At 44.4% G+C, this 18708-nt stretch overlaps 2 protein-coding genes across 9 annotated transcripts; both read right to left on the bottom strand.

Moving 5' to 3' along the window:
- Positions 1-750: 750 nt before the first annotated feature.
- On the bottom strand, positions 751-3312 carry LOC4342091 (uncharacterized). 2 transcript variants are annotated; one of them, XR_001546594.3, is made up of 3 exons: positions 2100-3312; positions 1839-1990; positions 751-1142 (listed from the first exon to the last, which is right to left on the bottom strand). XR_001546594.3 is itself a non-coding variant. In XM_015786958.3 (2 exons), exons 1-2 carry the CDS (start codon positions 3256-3258, stop codon positions 1096-1098), a joined length of 1467 nt encoding a protein of 488 aa, XP_015642444.1. In that variant the 5' UTR covers positions 3259-3312; the 3' UTR covers positions 751-1095. The 2 variants fall into 2 exon arrangements, 1 of the variants encoding a protein (XP_015642444.1); XM_015786958.3 differs by having other exon boundaries at positions 1839-3312.
- Positions 3313-6498: 3186 nt separating this feature from the next.
- On the bottom strand, positions 6499-14586 carry LOC9266840 (uncharacterized). 7 transcript variants are annotated; one of them, XM_015786961.3, is made up of 8 exons: positions 14093-14586; positions 13780-13998; positions 12437-12561; positions 12182-12368; positions 12047-12111; positions 8603-11966; positions 7220-7474; positions 6499-6841 (listed from the first exon to the last, which is right to left on the bottom strand). In XM_015786961.3, the coding sequence occupies exons 1-3, from the start codon at positions 14486-14488 to the stop codon at positions 12520-12522; spliced, it is 657 nt and encodes a 218-aa protein (XP_015642447.1). In that variant the 5' UTR covers positions 14489-14586; the 3' UTR covers positions 6499-6841; positions 7220-7474; positions 8603-11966; positions 12047-12111; positions 12182-12368; positions 12437-12519. The 7 variants fall into 7 exon arrangements, with proteins under 7 accessions (XP_015642447.1, XP_015642448.1, XP_066167327.1 ...); XM_015786962.3 differs by having other exon boundaries at positions 12182-12324; XM_066311230.1 differs by lacking the exon at positions 8603-11966.
- Between the last annotated feature and the right edge of the window lie 4122 nt (positions 14587-18708).

Here is an 18708-nt window from a genome sequence, read left to right as displayed (position 1 = left end):
TATGAGAAATTTTCTTGGCCAAACATTGTAGAGTTTAAACAAAATTCTTCGGAACTTACATGCCGGCAAGCAAAGGAACACAACAAAGTTTAGCCTAACTTATATATTGACCGATTAAAATCTGTTATGCATGTTAAGAATTGAGACAGAAATTTAAGCCAAAGAGATTAATCTCTCGTAGAACAGCACGCAAATAACAGACATGACAACAAGGAGCGGTAATTAATTGAGTATACCTGTAGTGGTAGTAGTGGTAATTAATTGAGTATACCTGTACTTGGGCCTAATCGGTGGCGCCTTATGCTGCGTTGTACTCAAGCCCAAAATCAATTGGGCCTTTCCAATTGAGCCAAGCCCGAAAACCTAGAAGATAAGACAGAACATCGGAGACTTTTGATTGGAGCTTCTCTGTCCCGCTGTCCGGAATGGTGCACTGTCAGCTATGTACAAAATATATCTTGAACTCCCTGCTGCAGAAGAGTTCAGAGTTGAGAGGGTATGATCTGCACACTAACATATTATTCCTGTTGCATAGATATTGTTGGATTGTCACTGTGTGTAAGACAAGTATTCTATATATACTATATAATCAGTTTTCTTTGGTAAAAAGTTATACTGTCTTGCTATGCTAGTCGATGAATCTGATGGCGGGCATTGTTCTGAGAATGAACTTAGAAAACACATTCGTTCAAAAAAAAAAAACAGTTTGAGGCAGCGGGGAGCAGATCCAGTTTGAGGGAGGACTCCAAGTGGTGAAAAATTCATCAACTCATTACTTGAAACAAACAGGTTCAAAGAGTTGGATCATTGTTTTGTGTTTAACTCAAAGGCATAAAGACAATTAGTGCCACATAAATAAGCCAACATCCCCTCAAAAAATAAGCCAACATATATTAATGTTATTCACGTCTACTCCTACTTTTATCATCAACCCAAAGTAAGCAACCTGGATAAGATTCTTGTCACAAAACTATATATGCCCAGCAACAGCACAACTCCTTAACCCCCATTCAAGCCAACAAACCACTGATACGATAATATTTGCATCCAGGCAGGCTGCAGTATGATGCATATATGTCACTGGGTTCGCACATTCTACTCGGCGGCTTCTGCATCCTCCTCAGGTCGTCCAACTCTTGTGTCTACATCAAATAAAATAGCTATTATCTCATAAAATGTCCTTGAAGCAAGAATTAGTACTCAAGAGGAAGAGCATTCATGTTGTCCACATTGAGTACAACAGGAAAAGCAAAACCTAAAGCAATATACTACTTTTTCAAGTATGCTTTGGTCAAGTACTACCTTATTATTACTTGCTCTATTCTCTTGTTCTTTTGACATGGTACGAATGCACTTTGATTAATTACTTCATATTTAAATGCATGCTAGCAAAATATATTACACGCATAATGACAAGGAAACAAGAGTGACGACACATTTACTGCTATGAATTTTCACGAAGAACGCAAATAATTTTATGCATTAGTCGTCGACATTTTAGTGGAGGTGTCTTTATTCTGTTAACAGAGTTCAGGTTTTGTTTTTGCAAGTACAGTTAGAAACACAACGTTTGTCTGAAACTCACACAAAACAGTATATTGCATAATGAGTATTGGTACTACTCTGCCAAAAGGACTCTTGGTACTGTTCTGCCCTTGTATCAACATATCAAGCCTATCACCCTAAATAAAGTTACTACATTCTAGTCCTAGTTTGGTCATTCGGACCATCATAAACAAAGAACTATAATGATCAGCCCTAGATCCTTAAATGGCATTTTATTACCCATATGCACATGGCGCTGCATTTGTTCTGGAATACGAGCGGTAATTAAGTACCTGTGGTAGTGTTGAGGCGTTTGGAGATCCCAGTTGCAAGGTAGCATCGCATGGAGTAGAGGGTGTTCTTTTCGGGGTCAAGCTTGGCCACTCCTCGCAGCTCCTTGTTCCTGACGTCAACAGCGACCATCATTCCTCCCGTCTTAGCACCCCTGCCAGCAGCGTTGCCCAAGAGGTAAACAACATCATCATCGATGCAACTCAAGGCCGGGTAACACAAACGCAGGCGACCTAGGGACAAGGAAGAGGTTGCCCCTTGACCTTGAGCCTCCTCCCTGTGTTCATCACCGCTGTTGCTGAGCATGAGGCTATGAAGCAACTCGTAATGGTGACTTGGGTTGGTGTCAAGATGGACTTCACGCGATTCAGCAGTGCAGTCACGGCGCCAGTCGTCCCATGAAGTGACCGGGATAGGCATGCTCCATGTAGTGATTCTCCACGAACCAGGGTGGAACACGGAGCGTCGCCGTGTCGGCTGAGGTTCTCTGCTGCGGCGAACCCATTCAAGGTATGAAGTAGGATCTGCAGAGGTGGAGGTGGGTATGGTGGTGGTCACCGTTCTTGGTGAAACGATCTCCATCTCCAGATACTTGATGGAATCCTTGTGTTGGCTGATGGCGATGTCCCGACAAAAGGACACATCTCCATTGAGGTACATCCTCCAATTGCCCTTGGCCGGCCACGGCAGCGGCATGTCGCGGAGCTTCCTTGGAGACATTTCGTCGAGCACGTCGCAGAGGAGGATGCCGCGCCAGAGATCAACCCAGCCCACGGTGCCCTTCGCACCTCCGAGCGTGATGGTCTTGGTGGTGACGTGGTACAGCTGCCTCTTGGCTGAGTCCGGGATCGGGCACAGCCTGTCCCTCACCGGCTCCTCCACGGACACCTCCTCCGATGTCCAACTCCCAGACGAACAAGAAGATCTGTACAGGCGCAGCGTGGAAGTGAACTCACTCCAGACGTGGAGGGCGGCCACGACGTAGCGGTCGTCGCCGCAGCTGAGTATGGCGAGCTGGTGGTCACCGAGGGTAGGGGGAGGCGGGTTGGGGAGCAGATCCAGTTTCGGAGACGGGGGATCCGGATGGTAGACCAAGTAGTCGTTGTCATGCGGGGCACCAAGCTGATCGATGGGGACTCGGAGGAGGAGGAGGAGCTGGCCGTCGGCGTCGTCGACGGCGGCGGCGATGGCTTTAGGCGCGCCAAGCAGATTGCCATTGAAGGATGGGAGATCGGGGCAGTGGACGGAGAAGTGGGAGAGGGCAGGCGGGGACGCCTCCCACAAAGTCACCTCGATGGGATGGCCGGCGCTCAACCTGCAGCTGGCGGTGGAGGCGTTCTTGAGGGTGGACGTGTAGCCCCGGACGCCGAGCAGGAGGCTGCTGGCCGTCTTCTCCCCGGCGGCGCCGCCAGTCGCGGCCATGGCGTCGAATTAGGGATTTCGATTTTGGGGGTAAGGAAGGGGAATACAACAAACAGACGTTGACGGGTGGAGCGAAGGCTTTTATTTGGGATGCCCGCACCCGGGGTGATTAGTCCGCAAATGACCTAATTAGCGCTAATGGTAATATGTACTGGAGTAATATTTTTTTAAAAAAAAATACATCAATAATTATTTTTTTTAGGATAGTTCACAGTTTTAAAAAATAGTTGAAAGATCATGAATTTTCAGTTGAAATTTTCCATAATTCGAGTTGAAAGTTTTAGAAGTTTGAGTTAGAAATTTTTTTAATCGCGTTAAAAGTTTTTAAATTCCCAGTTGAAAGTTTTCATAATTCAAGTTGAAAGTTTTTAAAATCAGGTTGAAAGTTTCAAAATTCGAGTTGAAAGTTCAAATTTCATGTTGAGAGTTCAAAGTTTTCAAATTTTGAGTTAGTTTTAAATTTTAGGTAGGACTTTTTTTTATTGAAATATGTAGATCTTTACCTATCATAAATGTTTAAGATGCTTTTGCCAAGTATTTTTGTACGTTGTCCCAGTATAATGCGCTGCGCAGTCCAATTTCATTTCCTCCCTGTGCGTATTTTTTTACGATTTTCCGGTCCGATTCCTCCATATCGCCCCCTCCCAAATTGCTCCACGTTTTCCGTTTTCCTGTCCAGATCACATCATGTCCTAGCAAGTAGAACAAATTTTCTCCTCACATCATTCAGGCCCATGTAACTGCCACATTCCAGATCAATTTTACATATATATATATATATATATATATATATATATATATATATATATATATATATATATATATATATATATATATATATATATATATATATATATATATATATATATATATATATATATATATATATATATATATATATATATATATATATATATATATATATATATATATATATATATATAGGACGCCCAGATAGGGCTCCATGGTGCCCGGGCACCACTGACATCTGCCGGTTGATCACATTCTCATCTAGTTGATCGGTACATGTATATTTGATTAACGGGTTCACCCGTTAAGTACATTTGATTTGGAAATTGACAGCGTGTGCATGCATGCAAAATATTTAGGAGTATCAATTTAGCGTCTTTAATACCTTTCCATCAACAGTTCACGGCCGTTATTTGGTTTCTAAATATTTGTCACCATAATCATGGATTTGCGGTTTATTTGGCAACAAATATAATGCGGTTTATTAGGGTATATGAAAATCTAAGTATACTTCTACGATGTAGTATATATGGAAATGTTATCCTGCTGTTATTTTGAAAATAATTATATAAGGAAACCGAGGTACCCTAAGTACACCATGAACGATGTAATTGGAATATAAGTATATATGGAGGCTAAGTATATGGTATGCTTATGTACACCTAGCTAAATTAGTGCGTTTTGCACTTTCCAGTTTCAGAAAATGTTTACTCATTTATGTAATGTAATGGCTATGTATACACGGGTTATTTTTTCTATATACTTAGCTAACTTGTTAAGTATACAAAGTTTTAAATTACGTTAATTTAATTATATTATGAATCCAAGCGTATATAAATTTACAATTTGTGTACACGGTATATTTTATTATTGTCATTTAATATTGTTGTAAATAGTAAGTTTGGAAACTAATTAAATTTGGAACCAAGTATATTTTAGTCGTTACGTCCGGATGTAAAATTTTATATAAATTAATCCAAGCATATTTTTTGTATACCATGGTTTCTAAGTATATCTATATTTCAAATGTGTACTGTAGATTATTAGAATTTAAAACTCGCCTACCTAGGCTGACAGTACATTATTTCCTAATTAAATTTGGAACCAAGTATATTTTAAGTCGTTACGTCCGGATGTAAAATTTAATATAAATAAATCCAAGTATATTTTTGTACCATGGATTTTAAGTATATCTAAAATTTAAATGTGTGTACTGTGTATTATTATTTCCACCATGTTTTTCCATATGTGCCGATTTAGATTAAATTCAATTTCTTTCCACAGTGTTTTAGATGCGCTTTTAGAAGTTTAATATGCTGAATTGAAAGAGTAGATCTCTTAAGTGAAGTCTGAAAGGAAACAAAATATCGGTGAATTGGCTCATCCACATATCATAGGAGTTTAGCATAATATAAATGAAACATATGCTAATTAAAGTAAAAACGATCTATAAATATAGATGTAACTAGTTTATTATTACAGTACGATTGTGATTCATAAATGTAAAAACACAGAATGGCTGCTTATTTGACCGATGGCTGGCAACCATATCACACCATCAGAGAGTTGATTTTCGGCTGGTACTTGCATGTTGCCTCATGTTTGCTATTCAGACGGTGGGCGAGTCTCATTTCTCATCACTAGGATGAGAATTTATCATCACTATGACGAGAAATGATCAACTTAGGAGCCTCCACCTCCCTCTTGACATCTTTACGGTCTGTATCTATCTCCTACGAAAAAAAACAAGTGGAAAATGTTAAGAGCAGGAGTGACAAATCCAGAACTGGAGCTGAACGTGAACCAAAAATATATTAAAATAAATTACCTGTGAATCATTGGACTTCGTTTCATCGTCTATTAACATCTGCGCCTTTTGGAGATATGCATTCTCCTCTTGAAGACCATACTCATTGACTAGGGCCGTCCAAGTATCTTCAAAATCACTTGCTGTGCGTGCATGATATAAGTTGTGTAGTTCTGACTTCGTACCAAATAATATGTGCCAACGGCAGCGTGGGTGATCATACTTCTGCAGCGACTGATCGATCTTCTCGCTCCGGGCACTAGTGTTCATCTTGTCCATAGCTACTGGCAATATAAGTATAAATTTCAGAATACTAAGAAGAGGTCAACATATATGAGAAGTACATATACGTACAGATAAGTTGGAGCCATACCTGGAACAGAAATGTGTTGTTGGCGAGAACCAGAGAGAGCACCAGAAGTGAGCAGAGTCGTATTGTTCTGCTCTTTATATGTTGCAATTGTGTCTCCGTTGGAAGGAATGAAAAAATTAATATCATTACCAAGTATAAAGATCTTATTTATGGTAATATTTATAGCTATTACGACCGATAGGTTACATAATATAATTTGTTACCGTCAACATGGATCGATCCAGTCAGAATTGGGTATCAATTGATTAATTTAGTAACCAACGAGTGATTTCGGTACTAATTGGCCATAGTCAACGGGATAGAGAGAGAGTGAAAAAATGCACGTCTGAATACCACAAGATTAATGACATAATCTGTACTTTTACAGGTGTACATGTACACATAGGTTTATGAGTGACAGAGCGAACACGTATACATGTATATCCCACAAGATGAATGACATAATTATCTCAGCTACCAGCTCTTTCTTTTCAGCACTAAATCTCTGTATGATAGGTGTGATGGAAGATGGTACACAACGCGAAACCGGTGCCACGAATTTAACACGAACAGCCTTCTTCCTTGAAGGTGGAGTGACAAAGTCATCATCATCATGAATGGAACGACGCTTCACATTTCTTCTCATGCTCGCACACTTTGGAAGCCGCGGCATGCTATTAAAAACTACCATTATTAAAACAAGCAATATGATTCTCTTCGGGTCATATACTTCAATTTAAAATTAATTAAATCTATATTTACAAAGATTATAATTGAGATGTCCACGTAAAAGAGACATTGCTGCTGTTTCACTACCTACCTAAATTTTATACACTGGATGCAAATCAAGATATTCGAACGGGCATGTTATATACCTAAAACAATCTAAATTCAACTGCATTTCAACAAAAAATCTATAAATTTAGGTTCCAGGTGATTCATCATGTGCTCAGTTTAGTAGATAAAAAGAAGAGGAATGGCAAATCATCTATACATAACAGGGACTGCATGTGAATGTAAGATGTGTGAGTGATAAACACTGAGATCCATACCTTTCAGGTAATGCAGCTCGCTGGTGAATAATGTCTGTTCCGAAGCTCACGAACAACCAGCGACGGCAGCGAAAAGGCACTTGGACATCAGGCGCTGTGATGGCTTGACAAAAATGGTTGAGGAGTTCTGGTTTCCAGCAAGAGGCTTGTGGACGAACGTCGTCGGTGACGAAAACCACGGACGTCGGCCCTCTTCACGGCATGGCGAGCAATCCCGGCGAGGTAACTCGGTGAAGACGATGTGGATAGCTAGCTCTTGGACCGTGAAACAGTGTGGAAAAGAAAAATCAAAAAAAGGAATACAGTAGCCGGTTATATGTGCATCTTGAAAATGGAATGTAATCTTGAAAATAGATGGCAATAATCGCAATTAGTGGAATGGCGTCATTTTTCAAAAACGAATCACGATTCAAAAGGTAAGTATCTGCATGCAAACGTTGTATATATGGAAATGTGATATAGAAAATGGAAAGTGCTAATCATAATGTGTATGCATGATTAGAGGGCGCAAATTTGGAAATACATGCACAGTAAAAATGGAAATACCTGCATGCATGTTCTAAGGAAAGTATATGCATGCAACTCTTATCGGGTTAGACCCGTTAATGTGTGATAGCATCCTCTAGTGTGTTGCACGGATCTTAAAGCATTTGGACGGTGGATGGCTATGGAGCCCGGGCACCATGGTGCCCCTAACAAATTTAATATATATATATATATATATATATATATATATATATATATATATATATATATATATATATATATATATATATATATATATATATATATATATATATATATAGACATACTATACCGCATCTGGCGTACGTAGTAGCTAAAATGCTCCCCCTCACATCCTACCCCCACCCCTCCCAATCCACCCCCGTGCACCCCAACCACCGGCGCCCCCTACCCCTCCCAAATTTACTAGTAAATTGTTTACTATCGAATCTACATGCTATATATATATAGACTAGCAAAAGTGACCGTGCGTTGCACCGGGTGTTTACGGAGCGTGTATAGCGATCAAAAAGTATTGTTTGGTTTAGAGAACTAATCTGCTCAAAAAAAATTGTTTGTTTTTAGATAAATAATATGCTCTATATTTGCGCACAGAGTGATGTCACGATGGATAAAATTTAACTGAACAATTTTTTAAACAGTCTAGTATTTCAATAATAATCACAAAGTTTTTTTTAAAATATTCCACTTTACATGTGTATGATATGAGCGATGTTCCTGACGCGTTAGCGTAACGATTGTACTACGGTGGATAAATTTAACTGATCGATTTTTAAGCAGTTTGGTATTAAAAAATAATAATCACAAATGTTTTTTTACAGTTATTCCACCTATACGTGTATGATATAAATGTTGTACCTGATGCATTGGCGTAATCTCTAATTTCGAAATCTCTGCGGATTCGCGTGCAAACAACCCCTCCACGTGGCACAATACGATTCCAGCGTTAGTCCTCTCCCTCAGCCGTCGGATCGATGATCAACGGTGTGGAATAGCTGCGGTGGACCTCTTTGTAATATGTGAGGTTTTAGGGGTCTTTTTGAAAAAGTTATACCCTGCTATGCCCTTCTCTCCGCCGGCAGCCCCGCCCCCGCTTCCTCCGCCTCATTCGTCGGAGGTCGACCTACGCCGATGTCGCCGCCTCTTCCTCCTCCTCACGCTCCAGCTCCACCTCCACCTCCGCCCCTCCGGCGCCCGAGGCCGACCCTCCCACGCGCCGGCGCGCTGTTCTGTGCCGTCTCTCCCCTCAAGCTCGGCGGCAGTGGCACAGATTCACCTCGTCGCTGGATGTGGCGATGAAATTCGGTTGCCGTGCTTGGGGATGGGGAGGATGAAATCACGTGCATCGCTACGTCCGTCTTTGCCTGCCTTTTGATTCGCCAGCCGCCTCTCTCCCCAAGCCGTGGCACCGAGGGGATCTTGGACGGAGGCCACTGGCCGTGCAGCAAAGGGCGTGGCTGAGGACCGTGCTACCGCTGCCGGATGACGTCATGCAGGAGCAGGAGCTTCCTCCCCTGCTTCCCTATGTGTTCACACCACAGGTGATTAATTCCACCTGTAAACGGAATCGGAATCGGAATATATAAAGCGGCGCACATGGGGCGAGCGAGGAGGGGTGCCACGTAAGGATTTTGCTACAGTATATACAGCGCGCGGGGTGGCATTTTTGTGAAAAGGCCCTCCGCTTCGCGCGTAATTCGGCCGCCGTCCTCCATGAACAGTCCCACCGAGTTATCTATTTACGTTTAGGCCTCTGGTGAATCCAGTTATTGCATAGGAGGAAGGGAGATGTGGCGAGTTAGGGTCGCGCTGTAAAACTTGAAAGACGAGGGTCTTTTTCGCAAAAACGCCGTGCACCTGCCCGCCGCTGCCTGCTCGTCTCCTCGTCCCTCCCGTCCCCCGTCTCGCCCTCTCCCTCTCCTTCTCCCGCCTCGCGTCGCCGCCGCCGCCGCCGCCCCGCGCGCCGCCCCTCCTCCCTCTCCCTCAGCCATCCTCCTCCTCCGCCGCCGGTCCATTCTCCGCCCTTCACCGCCTCCGTTGCCGGCCACCACTGCCCCCGTCCACGCCTCGCGTCGCCGCCCCCATCCCCGTCCCCGCCCCGTCGCTAGGGTTTCGTCACGAGCGACCTCCCGCCGTGGAAGCTTCCACCTTCCTCCTCATCCTTGTCCTCACGGCCGCGGCGTTCGCGGCGTAGGCGGCGGGGGACGGGTGCAGCGCCGGATGCGAGCTCGCGCTGGCCTCCTCATCCTCGAGCGCCTCCACCCCAATACTTTCTTCGTCCTCGCCTCGTCGCGTCGCTCTGTCTTCTCCCCTCCCTGCCTCTTCGGTTGATGTCTTCATTTCTTCCCCTTTCGTGCGAATGGGACCAACGGCGGATCAAGCGAGGGCGCCGCAGATCGACTGGCGGCACAGCTTCTCCCCATCCTTTGGTGCTGCATTGCTGGTATCATCGTCGTGTTTCCCGCTGTTGGTGCGTGTCTCACGGAGGTAAGGTTTGCAGCGTGCATAATGATGTGCGGTTGAAGTTGAACTCAGTTTTGTGTTCCTTTTTTGATATTTCGATTTTCTTCTTTTCATAGAAAGAATGGATTGGAGTAAATCAGCAGCGGTGTGGATTGTGCTCTGACCTCGGCAGGGGCGGATACAAGAACACAGCGATGAGATCCGGTGCGGTTTGTGGCGGACCAAGCATGCCGGCCGATGGAGATGGTTCTCTGCATCTACGCATTCCCCACCAACATGCCGCCCTTCAGGTACAAATCAAGTCTGATAAAACACTGCCATCCTTCTTGTGTTACATGTTCTGTGTTACATGGTGGCCTCCTCCTCCACCACAGCGGCGGTGTCGGCAAACAGATTTGAGAGGTAAAAACATCCCTTCTTGTGTTGCTTTACGGCCATATTTGAGAGGAGAATGGCATGATGCTGCAGTTTGATTTCACCGGCTTTCCTGCTTGCCGTATTTGTAATCTCAACTTTCATTTCAAGTGATTGTTGGGGCCAAACCTATGGTGGCTAGTCGCTGAGGTGGTGTCATTAATGGAGGCAAAGAGTGGCAAGTGGTGACCAAAGCGGAAGGACCTGGTGTGTTGCGCGTGCGCCGGCCACTGGCGGTGCGAGGCCACGGCGACGGTCATGCTGCCATTATCCAAGTATGGCTGCTGACCAATTTCTTCCCTGAAGTAGGTGAGGTTAGCCCGATAGGAACACATACCACCTATATTGTGATATTTGGAGCTAGGGCACATTCAGTCCTGTTATTTGATCTGTAGCATCAAGGTTGTAAAATTATCAGTTTTGCAGAGGATTTTTGGTCATCAAATTGGAGTTGATGATATTTTTTGAGACACTGAATTAACTAATATCAAATATATAATCTGGATTTCCCTTCAACTCAAAGCTTGTTGTTGTCTTGTTGTCTGCGTGCATGCTGGGGTGGCTCTTCTGCGGGCGATCAAAAGGGCAGTGACAGCATGTATTGACGAACGCAATGTGCTTGCTGGCCGAATAGACATGAACACATATCACTGAGAGGGAGTGAAACAGTGTTGACGAGTAGCCTGCTTTTGGGTTAGTTCTTGATCAAGCTAAAATGCACTTCTTTTTCTTGATCGGTATAAAGGGCACCCTTTTTTTTTCTTGCAGCATTTTCATATGCACCCAATATTGCCCACACGGCCACACCACCATCATCTATAGGCAAGTAGTACGTTCATGTGCAAATTTTGCAGGCCAGCTGGTAGTCGTGACACCACGTTCCCCGGCGAGCTGGTGTAGGCTGGTGTACGATACCCGCAGCGAGCATCGGATTTCTGACGGATTGTTCTCGAGCTCCAACATCCGGTGCTCGAGCCCTTGCCGCTGCCTCTCGTTGCCGGCCACCAGCTCCCTCATCTTCAGGAGGTCCTCACGGGCCTCCGCCAAGTCACGTACCAGCTGGTCAGCACGCTGGTTTGCTGACGACGCTGCCGCCCTGGCCTCCTCGACCTCGCGGCCTACGCCCCGAGCACCGGCCTGGAGGAGGCGCTCCATCTCCGCCTGGAGCTCCCCCCAGGTGAGGGCATCGGTGGACGGGCCCCGAGCAGACACAAGGTTGACGGCGGGGCTACTCGACGTCGCCTCCCGGTCCTTAGTAGCGACCACTACATCTGTCGAGGTCACTGCAGGGGACGCACTGGAAGCCGCACCGGTCCCACCTTGCGCCGCCTTCGCCTGCGCCGCCCTATGAAGAGTTTCCTCTTTCTCATAAAGCTAGGTGATCAAGATTTCGTGAATGGAAAAACTTCAAGAACGTCTACTTACTTCTCGCCGATCGTCACTAGTCACTAGCCTTTGCCTTCGCTGAGGTGGGGAGACGCGTCCGAGTCCTAAGTAAGATACGACGGTGTGAGGTCCAGTCACTCCGACTACACGTTAAAAAACAAGAGGGAGGCTCACCGCCGGGTTTGGCGCCTTCCGACGGGTCCCGAGTACGGAGGAGAATTCCTCCCCTTCCTCGGAACGTTGTTGCCACTCGTGGTAGCAGCAGCTGCAACGTCGGACGCCTCATTGGTGACGCCCTCCTTCAATGACGCCGCTGCCTGGTGGTCCGCGAGTGGTCCGATGACGTCCGCAGAGGGAGAACCTACATAACGTGAAGTCACAACGCGATCTCGAGGAGAAGGATGTAAAGGAGTCATCGAGTACACTTACATTAATTGCAGCGACGCGTTCGACCGGACCCTTCTCACAAAGGGGGACCGGGATGTCGCTCGCCGCTGAGGGAGCGCTGATCATCACCTGGCCGACAAGCTGTCCCACGGTGTCGCTGTCCAGACCTGTAAATCGAGGACGAGAACTCGATAAGCCAGGAGAAACAGACGTACTCGAAGTAAAATTCGAAATGCAAGAAAAAATACCCCGAGGAGAAACCCGGGTCACGTCCTCTAGCCCAGAGTAGTCAAAGGCCGCATGGGCGCGGGCCTGGAGCGGTTGGATCCGCCTACCTACGAAGTCGGCAGCGACTTCGTACCCCGACAACCCCTGTGTTCGGAGGTCATCGATGATGTCGATGAAAGACTGGAGGGAGGGAGTCAGGGCGGGTTTGGCGGTCCACTCTGGGATTTTGTCTGGCTGCTCTTCAGGGACAACAAGGACGGGATCCGAGTTTTCTATCTAAATATAGAACCATCTCGCCCACCATTTGCTGCGAAAAGAGGGGCACCGGAAGGGGATGTAACGCGACTTCAGGCGATCTCGAAGTCGGAACCCAACACATCCAGATACCCTGTTGGGTTCCATCCAGCGCAACTCATAGTAAAAGCGGAAGAGATCAAGGAAAGGCTCTACCCCAATGTAGGCCTCGCAAAGATAAGAGAAAATGCTAAGGAACACGATGGAATTGGGATTCAAGTGAAGCAAAGAAAGGCCATAGAAGTTCAAAACGAGAAGAAGAAATTCGGAAGGTGGAGGAAGAAAACCGCAAGAAATATAATCTTCGACCGCAACCATACGGCCCAAGATAGGTTCGGGTTCAATACCTCCTGTCTCCCTCTGCATGGTCCCACGACCAGGGAGGGCGCCGTCCCTCACCGTCACCGATCACCGCAAAAGAACCAGCAAAGATCTAAACCCAACTCCGTCTGCTTCGCGACATGTATAAAAAAAAGGATTCATCACATGTATAACAAGAGGGAGCAAGTAAGTAAAACAAAATATTCTTCCCTAGAAGTTAGCATACAAATAGCAACAGTTGCCTGTGTGTGTGTGTGTGTGTGTGTTTTTATAGGTTGTCAGTATAAGAAATAACACAAGTACTCTGACACCTAGGTATTGCTTACTTAGATGTCTGCTGCACTGCAAGTGCCAAAATCGGCCAATTCAAGTTATACACAAACAAACATTTGAGCTTTTGTGGACTTAGTGCATGAATTAGAGTACAATTAAGAATGGTAGAAATGTGAATCAATTCAATCCTTACAACACACAACTTGGATACAGATATCATGATTTCGATAGGATTAAATTTTCTCTCGGGAGCAAGAGAAGGCACCTACCTCGGTAGCGAGGCCGGTGTGTTGAAGTCGGGCTCCCCTGCAGCGAGGCCGATGACCAGCTCGCCGGCCTGCCGCAACGTCGTGGCCTGGTCTGTGATGGCCATGTTCTTGGACGACCGGAGCGCCCTCATCGTTGGGCTGATGGATGTGTCCACCGCCTCCGCCCTCACCACCGCCGCCATTCTGGCCCTCCCCGCCGCCGGTCTCTTCCTGGACACCCTGCAAGAACCAAGAACCAAAAGATATCCCTCACCGTCACCGATCACCGCAAAAGAACCAGCAAAGATCTAAACGTCGCGGATCGGCTGCTCACCAGACAGAGTTGGGACTGAAGGGATGAGCTGGATCCGCCCATCACGTCGCTGCCGACGGCGGATGCAGCTTGGAGATGATGAGCGAGGCGACGGACGTGAAGAAGCAGCCCACAAACGACGCGACGACGAGCCCGAGCGGATCGGCGCGAGCGGGGGTGGAGAGACGACGGAGGTCGCCGGATCAACCCCTCCCGTCGCCGTCGACGGCGGATCCACGGGAGAGGCGGTGGATCGGCGTCAGCGGGGGCGGAGAGACGACGGAGGTCGCCGGATCCACCCCTCCCGTCGCTGCCGACGCGAGAGGCGGTGGATCGGCGCGAGCGGGGGCGGACAAATGATGGAGCTCGGTGGATCCACCCCTGCCGTCGCCGCCGACGGCGGATCCACGCGACCATGGAGAGGAGATGTGGAGGAGCGCCGGTCAACGGGAGGCGGAATGACGGAGAGCTGGTGAGGGCGAGCGTGAGAAGGGAGAGGAATGGAGAGAGTAAACGAGCGGCTTGTTCGGTAACTCGAGGTAAGAGGATTGGGAGTTTACAGGAAGGAATTGATGATGAAATTAAGATGAGAATTTGATTTTTAATCTCAATATCTTGTTTGGTAGAGGTGATGGAAATTGATAGGGAGTTTAGTTGGAGATTAGATCATTAATAAAAACGGATGGTCGAGATTTACTTAGACAAAGTAAAGGAGGAATTTTCTCCCAATTACCTACCCCTACCCAGGTATTGAAAAGGAGGGAGTTCCTTCCTCAATTCCTCATCTCCATCTCACCAAAATTCTTATGTCTCCTAACCAAACAAGACATTTAATAGCCTCATCCCTCTAAACTCCTAATCCCAACTAAAAACTCCCTCCAACCAAGAGAGGAGTAAATGAGATGGGGGAGAAGAAACGAGAGAGCAAGAGAGAGAGTAAACGAGAGATTTTGGCTCTCCTCGGTAGTTTCGGAACGAGAGAGCAATATACCAAGTTTAGGTGCGGTAAGTTTCTTTGTAATTGTAATTGTGCTAATCCACCAAGTTGATTTTTGCTGATCCACCAAGTTGATTTTTGCTGAAAAAAAAGAATAATTAACTATTTACCAATCTTACAAGTGATAAAAAGAATTTGTCACTAAGCCTATATGTCATAAACGCAGGGTGGCCCACATGTCATAGACAGCAAGTGGCAATTTTTTTTGCCACATCTTAAAAGTGACAAATAGTTAAATGCCCCAAAAAAAATTAAGATACACGTATACTTCCCAGACAAGTGATATATTTTATATTGTTGACATCATAATCACCAAAACTTTCACTTTAATATTTGTTTGAGATAAAAAAAGTCAATTGTAATAAAATTTTTCACTCAAGAGTCAACGCGCTATATATCATCCATGTGTCACACGACCAGTCTCCACATGACTCCACATATTTTGAAGCGAGATCACATACTTTGTGACCACTACAACACTTTAAGTAAATATGCAATAGTATTTTAAAACCGTCTTGATTATCATTAGTATTATGATACAATTACCTATTTTAAATGCAAAAATTGTTTTGGTTAATCACACAAATTTTGTCCATCACCTCTTACATGAAAGTGACCAAGAAATTCACCATGTGTTCCTCCCATAGTACAATCACTAGAAAACTTGGCATGGCTTTGCCACGCCATTACGGTGAATGGCCTAGTGTTCTTAGCAGAGTGGCCTAGACTCGGGAATTTCATTTTAAAAATACTCCAATATATTGTGTTCATTAAAATGCTCCAAAATAGTAAGTAGACTGCCAACATGATTACAACAAATATAACCATATAAATCAACATTGAGGCACAAAGAATAATTTCATATGAATTGCAGATCATTTCATAGAAATTGTCTGTCGCCATGCCAACTCGATAAAACCACAGCCCAGTCATTCTCATCCTCATCCATCGGATTCATCTGAGCAATCATGTGTCCATTTTGGGAACAAAATACATCCGGTCCTAGTATAGAGTGCACGTCATATCGATATAGGTGTTGTATTTATATGCACCCCTGAAACGACTCATCATGTAGATGCACGATCTTTTACGCCTTGATGCTCACAGTGAATGAACGAACTTCTCATATAAAACAAATTGAGTAAAGCAGCTATAACATAATATATTGTTATGTTCACAGAGAAAGCAACATGAAAAAAAAGAGAGTAAAATGGTAGGACTTAATATACCATTACGCTCACAGTAACGAATACTGACATGAGCATGGTTCTACCATCCACGTGTGCTACTGTCTTATTAATCAGCAAGTCTGTTTCCTCATTTGAAGCAGTTATTCAAGCATATTCAGCTCTCAATGACAGTAGTGAGAAACTCTACCTCCTAAGATTCATGCACACTGCACACATCATCTATAAATTGCAAATGGTTTATTTCGGTCTATATCATCTAGTTTGAACTAAACTCAATAAATTTTAGCCCAAAAATAATCTTATTTAGGAATGACCTGATTTATCTTGTTTATTTGAATAAAGCATGTGTTCTCTGCATTTATAATAGACCCATCAAAGAACAATGTTTATTTGAAAATGAACTATAGGAAGATGCACAGCTAGCTTGACTGAATCATTTACATTGAAGCATAAGAACTGTGTGCCATGCAATGCAAAACTTCTTTTCTCAATTAGAAATTTAACTATTTTCTTGACAAACTGCAATATAAATTTCTGAAGCTGCACAACTGGTGTTTATTATATTAAGAGGTATGATATCTACCTCTGCCATGGCATTAGTTACGATATCTGGAATGGGCTCTATAGTGTCACCGATCCACCGTATCTGGAATGAGCTGCCCTTCTCTTGGTAATTTGCTATCTGCTCCACAGTTGTCAAAGAACCAATATCAAAATGCAATTTCAATATAGCAGCATCAACGAAGACAGGGGGAACGGAGAGAGTTAATGATGGGTGATAAACTCAGGCTATTCTTCAGAGTGCTACCAACAGGCAGAGATAAATTACAGAGCTGTAGAATATCTCTTTTTGCTGAAGATTATTAACAACATCAGTGATTCAGTGTAAAAAAGTGAAACCAGATTAATGGAATGGAATAGTGAATTAAATTCGTTAGCTTTAGAGAGATGATGCTGCCAGACTGGAGGTTTCAAAATGTTACATAAGATTATAATTCAATCAAAGGACACATTTCTATTTCAGAAAAGATAGCTAAAGAGAGCATTTGCTTTTCATTCTTCAATGATAATTTCAGTTTGAAGTGGAGTCGCGATTGAACTTTTGTAGTGTACATCTGAGAATAGCATAGTAGGATGCTTCACTGGAATGATCAATTTATATTTTGAACTCATGAAATAGTAAAAGCTGAAGTACTCCTACATCACATTTAACCTGTCTCAACCATAGTAGTGCTCAGAGAAGAATTCAGAAACCATGGTTTGCAGAGAAATTGAGCATCATGATTCACCAAATATACTGAACATTTCAACATTGGCACAGTAATAACTAACTTCAAGGCCTCAAGGAATATTCATAGTAAAATGAGAAGACTTTTTTTTTCTCTGAGGAATAAAATGGACCATATTTTTATGAAGCTGTATCAGATTTGCTCAGAAAATTGCATGGTACATTGTATAGCCAATATTCTATTTCTTGAACCTATCTAACTATGTCAAAAGGTGTGAGTTGGACTTATTATATAACTATATGAGTGAACTGACAACAGGAATAATCCCTGCGAGTAGGTTCAACTGATAGGACCTATACATTCTGGAATAAATGAACTAAATTTGTTTGACGACATAAACTTGATAGGTCTAGATACTCGCTAAGCTATCATAGGAAGAGTAAAATCTTTCTCATAACAAAGCTATGACCATTGGCAAAAGACAGGATGGTCTAGTTGCATAGAAGAATTATCAACAAGGACAACCACATGATAGACTATTTGTCATATTTCAGACAATAATAGACATATATACATGTTTCTTTTGTTGGGATACGCGTAAGCTACGATAGCATAAATTAAAATTTTCTATCGCGTAAACCAGGAACCATGCAAATATTAGATCATAGATCGTTACCACTCGACGCGCTGCGCAGCGGAAAAATGCGCTAAGAAGTCGAAAGAATTCTCGCGAAGTAGCGCGCGTCGATGTAGAGGAAGTAGTCGATCGCACCGGCTCGACCTTCTCCTCCTCGTGCGTTCTCCTCGCCGTATTCCCATGCTGATCAGCACCGCAAACCAGCGGCACCTCTACCGGTATCCACACGTACAGGGACGGAACGCCACGCGCAGATGTGCTAGCACCCGCGCGCGGCTAGGGTTTTGCTCGGGGAGGGAAGCGACGACTAGGGTTTCTCACGTGATGCAATACCTCCGCCGGTCACACCCCTCACGAATATATAGGATCCATCACTCGGGCCTCCAAGGCCCGTAGGACTCCTATTCGGATCTCTATCCGAATTAAGCTAATATTGGATCTCCATCCAATCCCCTTATTCCGGCCCATTAAGCGTGCGACCCTGTAGGTTCATGTATACTCGGCTGTAACCCGAAAACTCCTTTTCGGTCCACGCGTCAACAGCGGCCCCTAGCAGAACGTATTGACCCACCGGGCATACATAA

The sequence above is a fragment of the Oryza sativa genome, chromosome 6, assembly GCF_034140825.1.
Source record: "Oryza sativa Japonica Group chromosome 6, ASM3414082v1".
In the NCBI taxonomy this organism is placed as follows: Eukaryota; Viridiplantae; Streptophyta; class Magnoliopsida; order Poales; family Poaceae; genus Oryza; species Oryza sativa.
The sequence above is the reverse complement of the archived record's forward strand: the minus strand, read 5'-3'. Positions and strand labels throughout refer to the sequence as shown.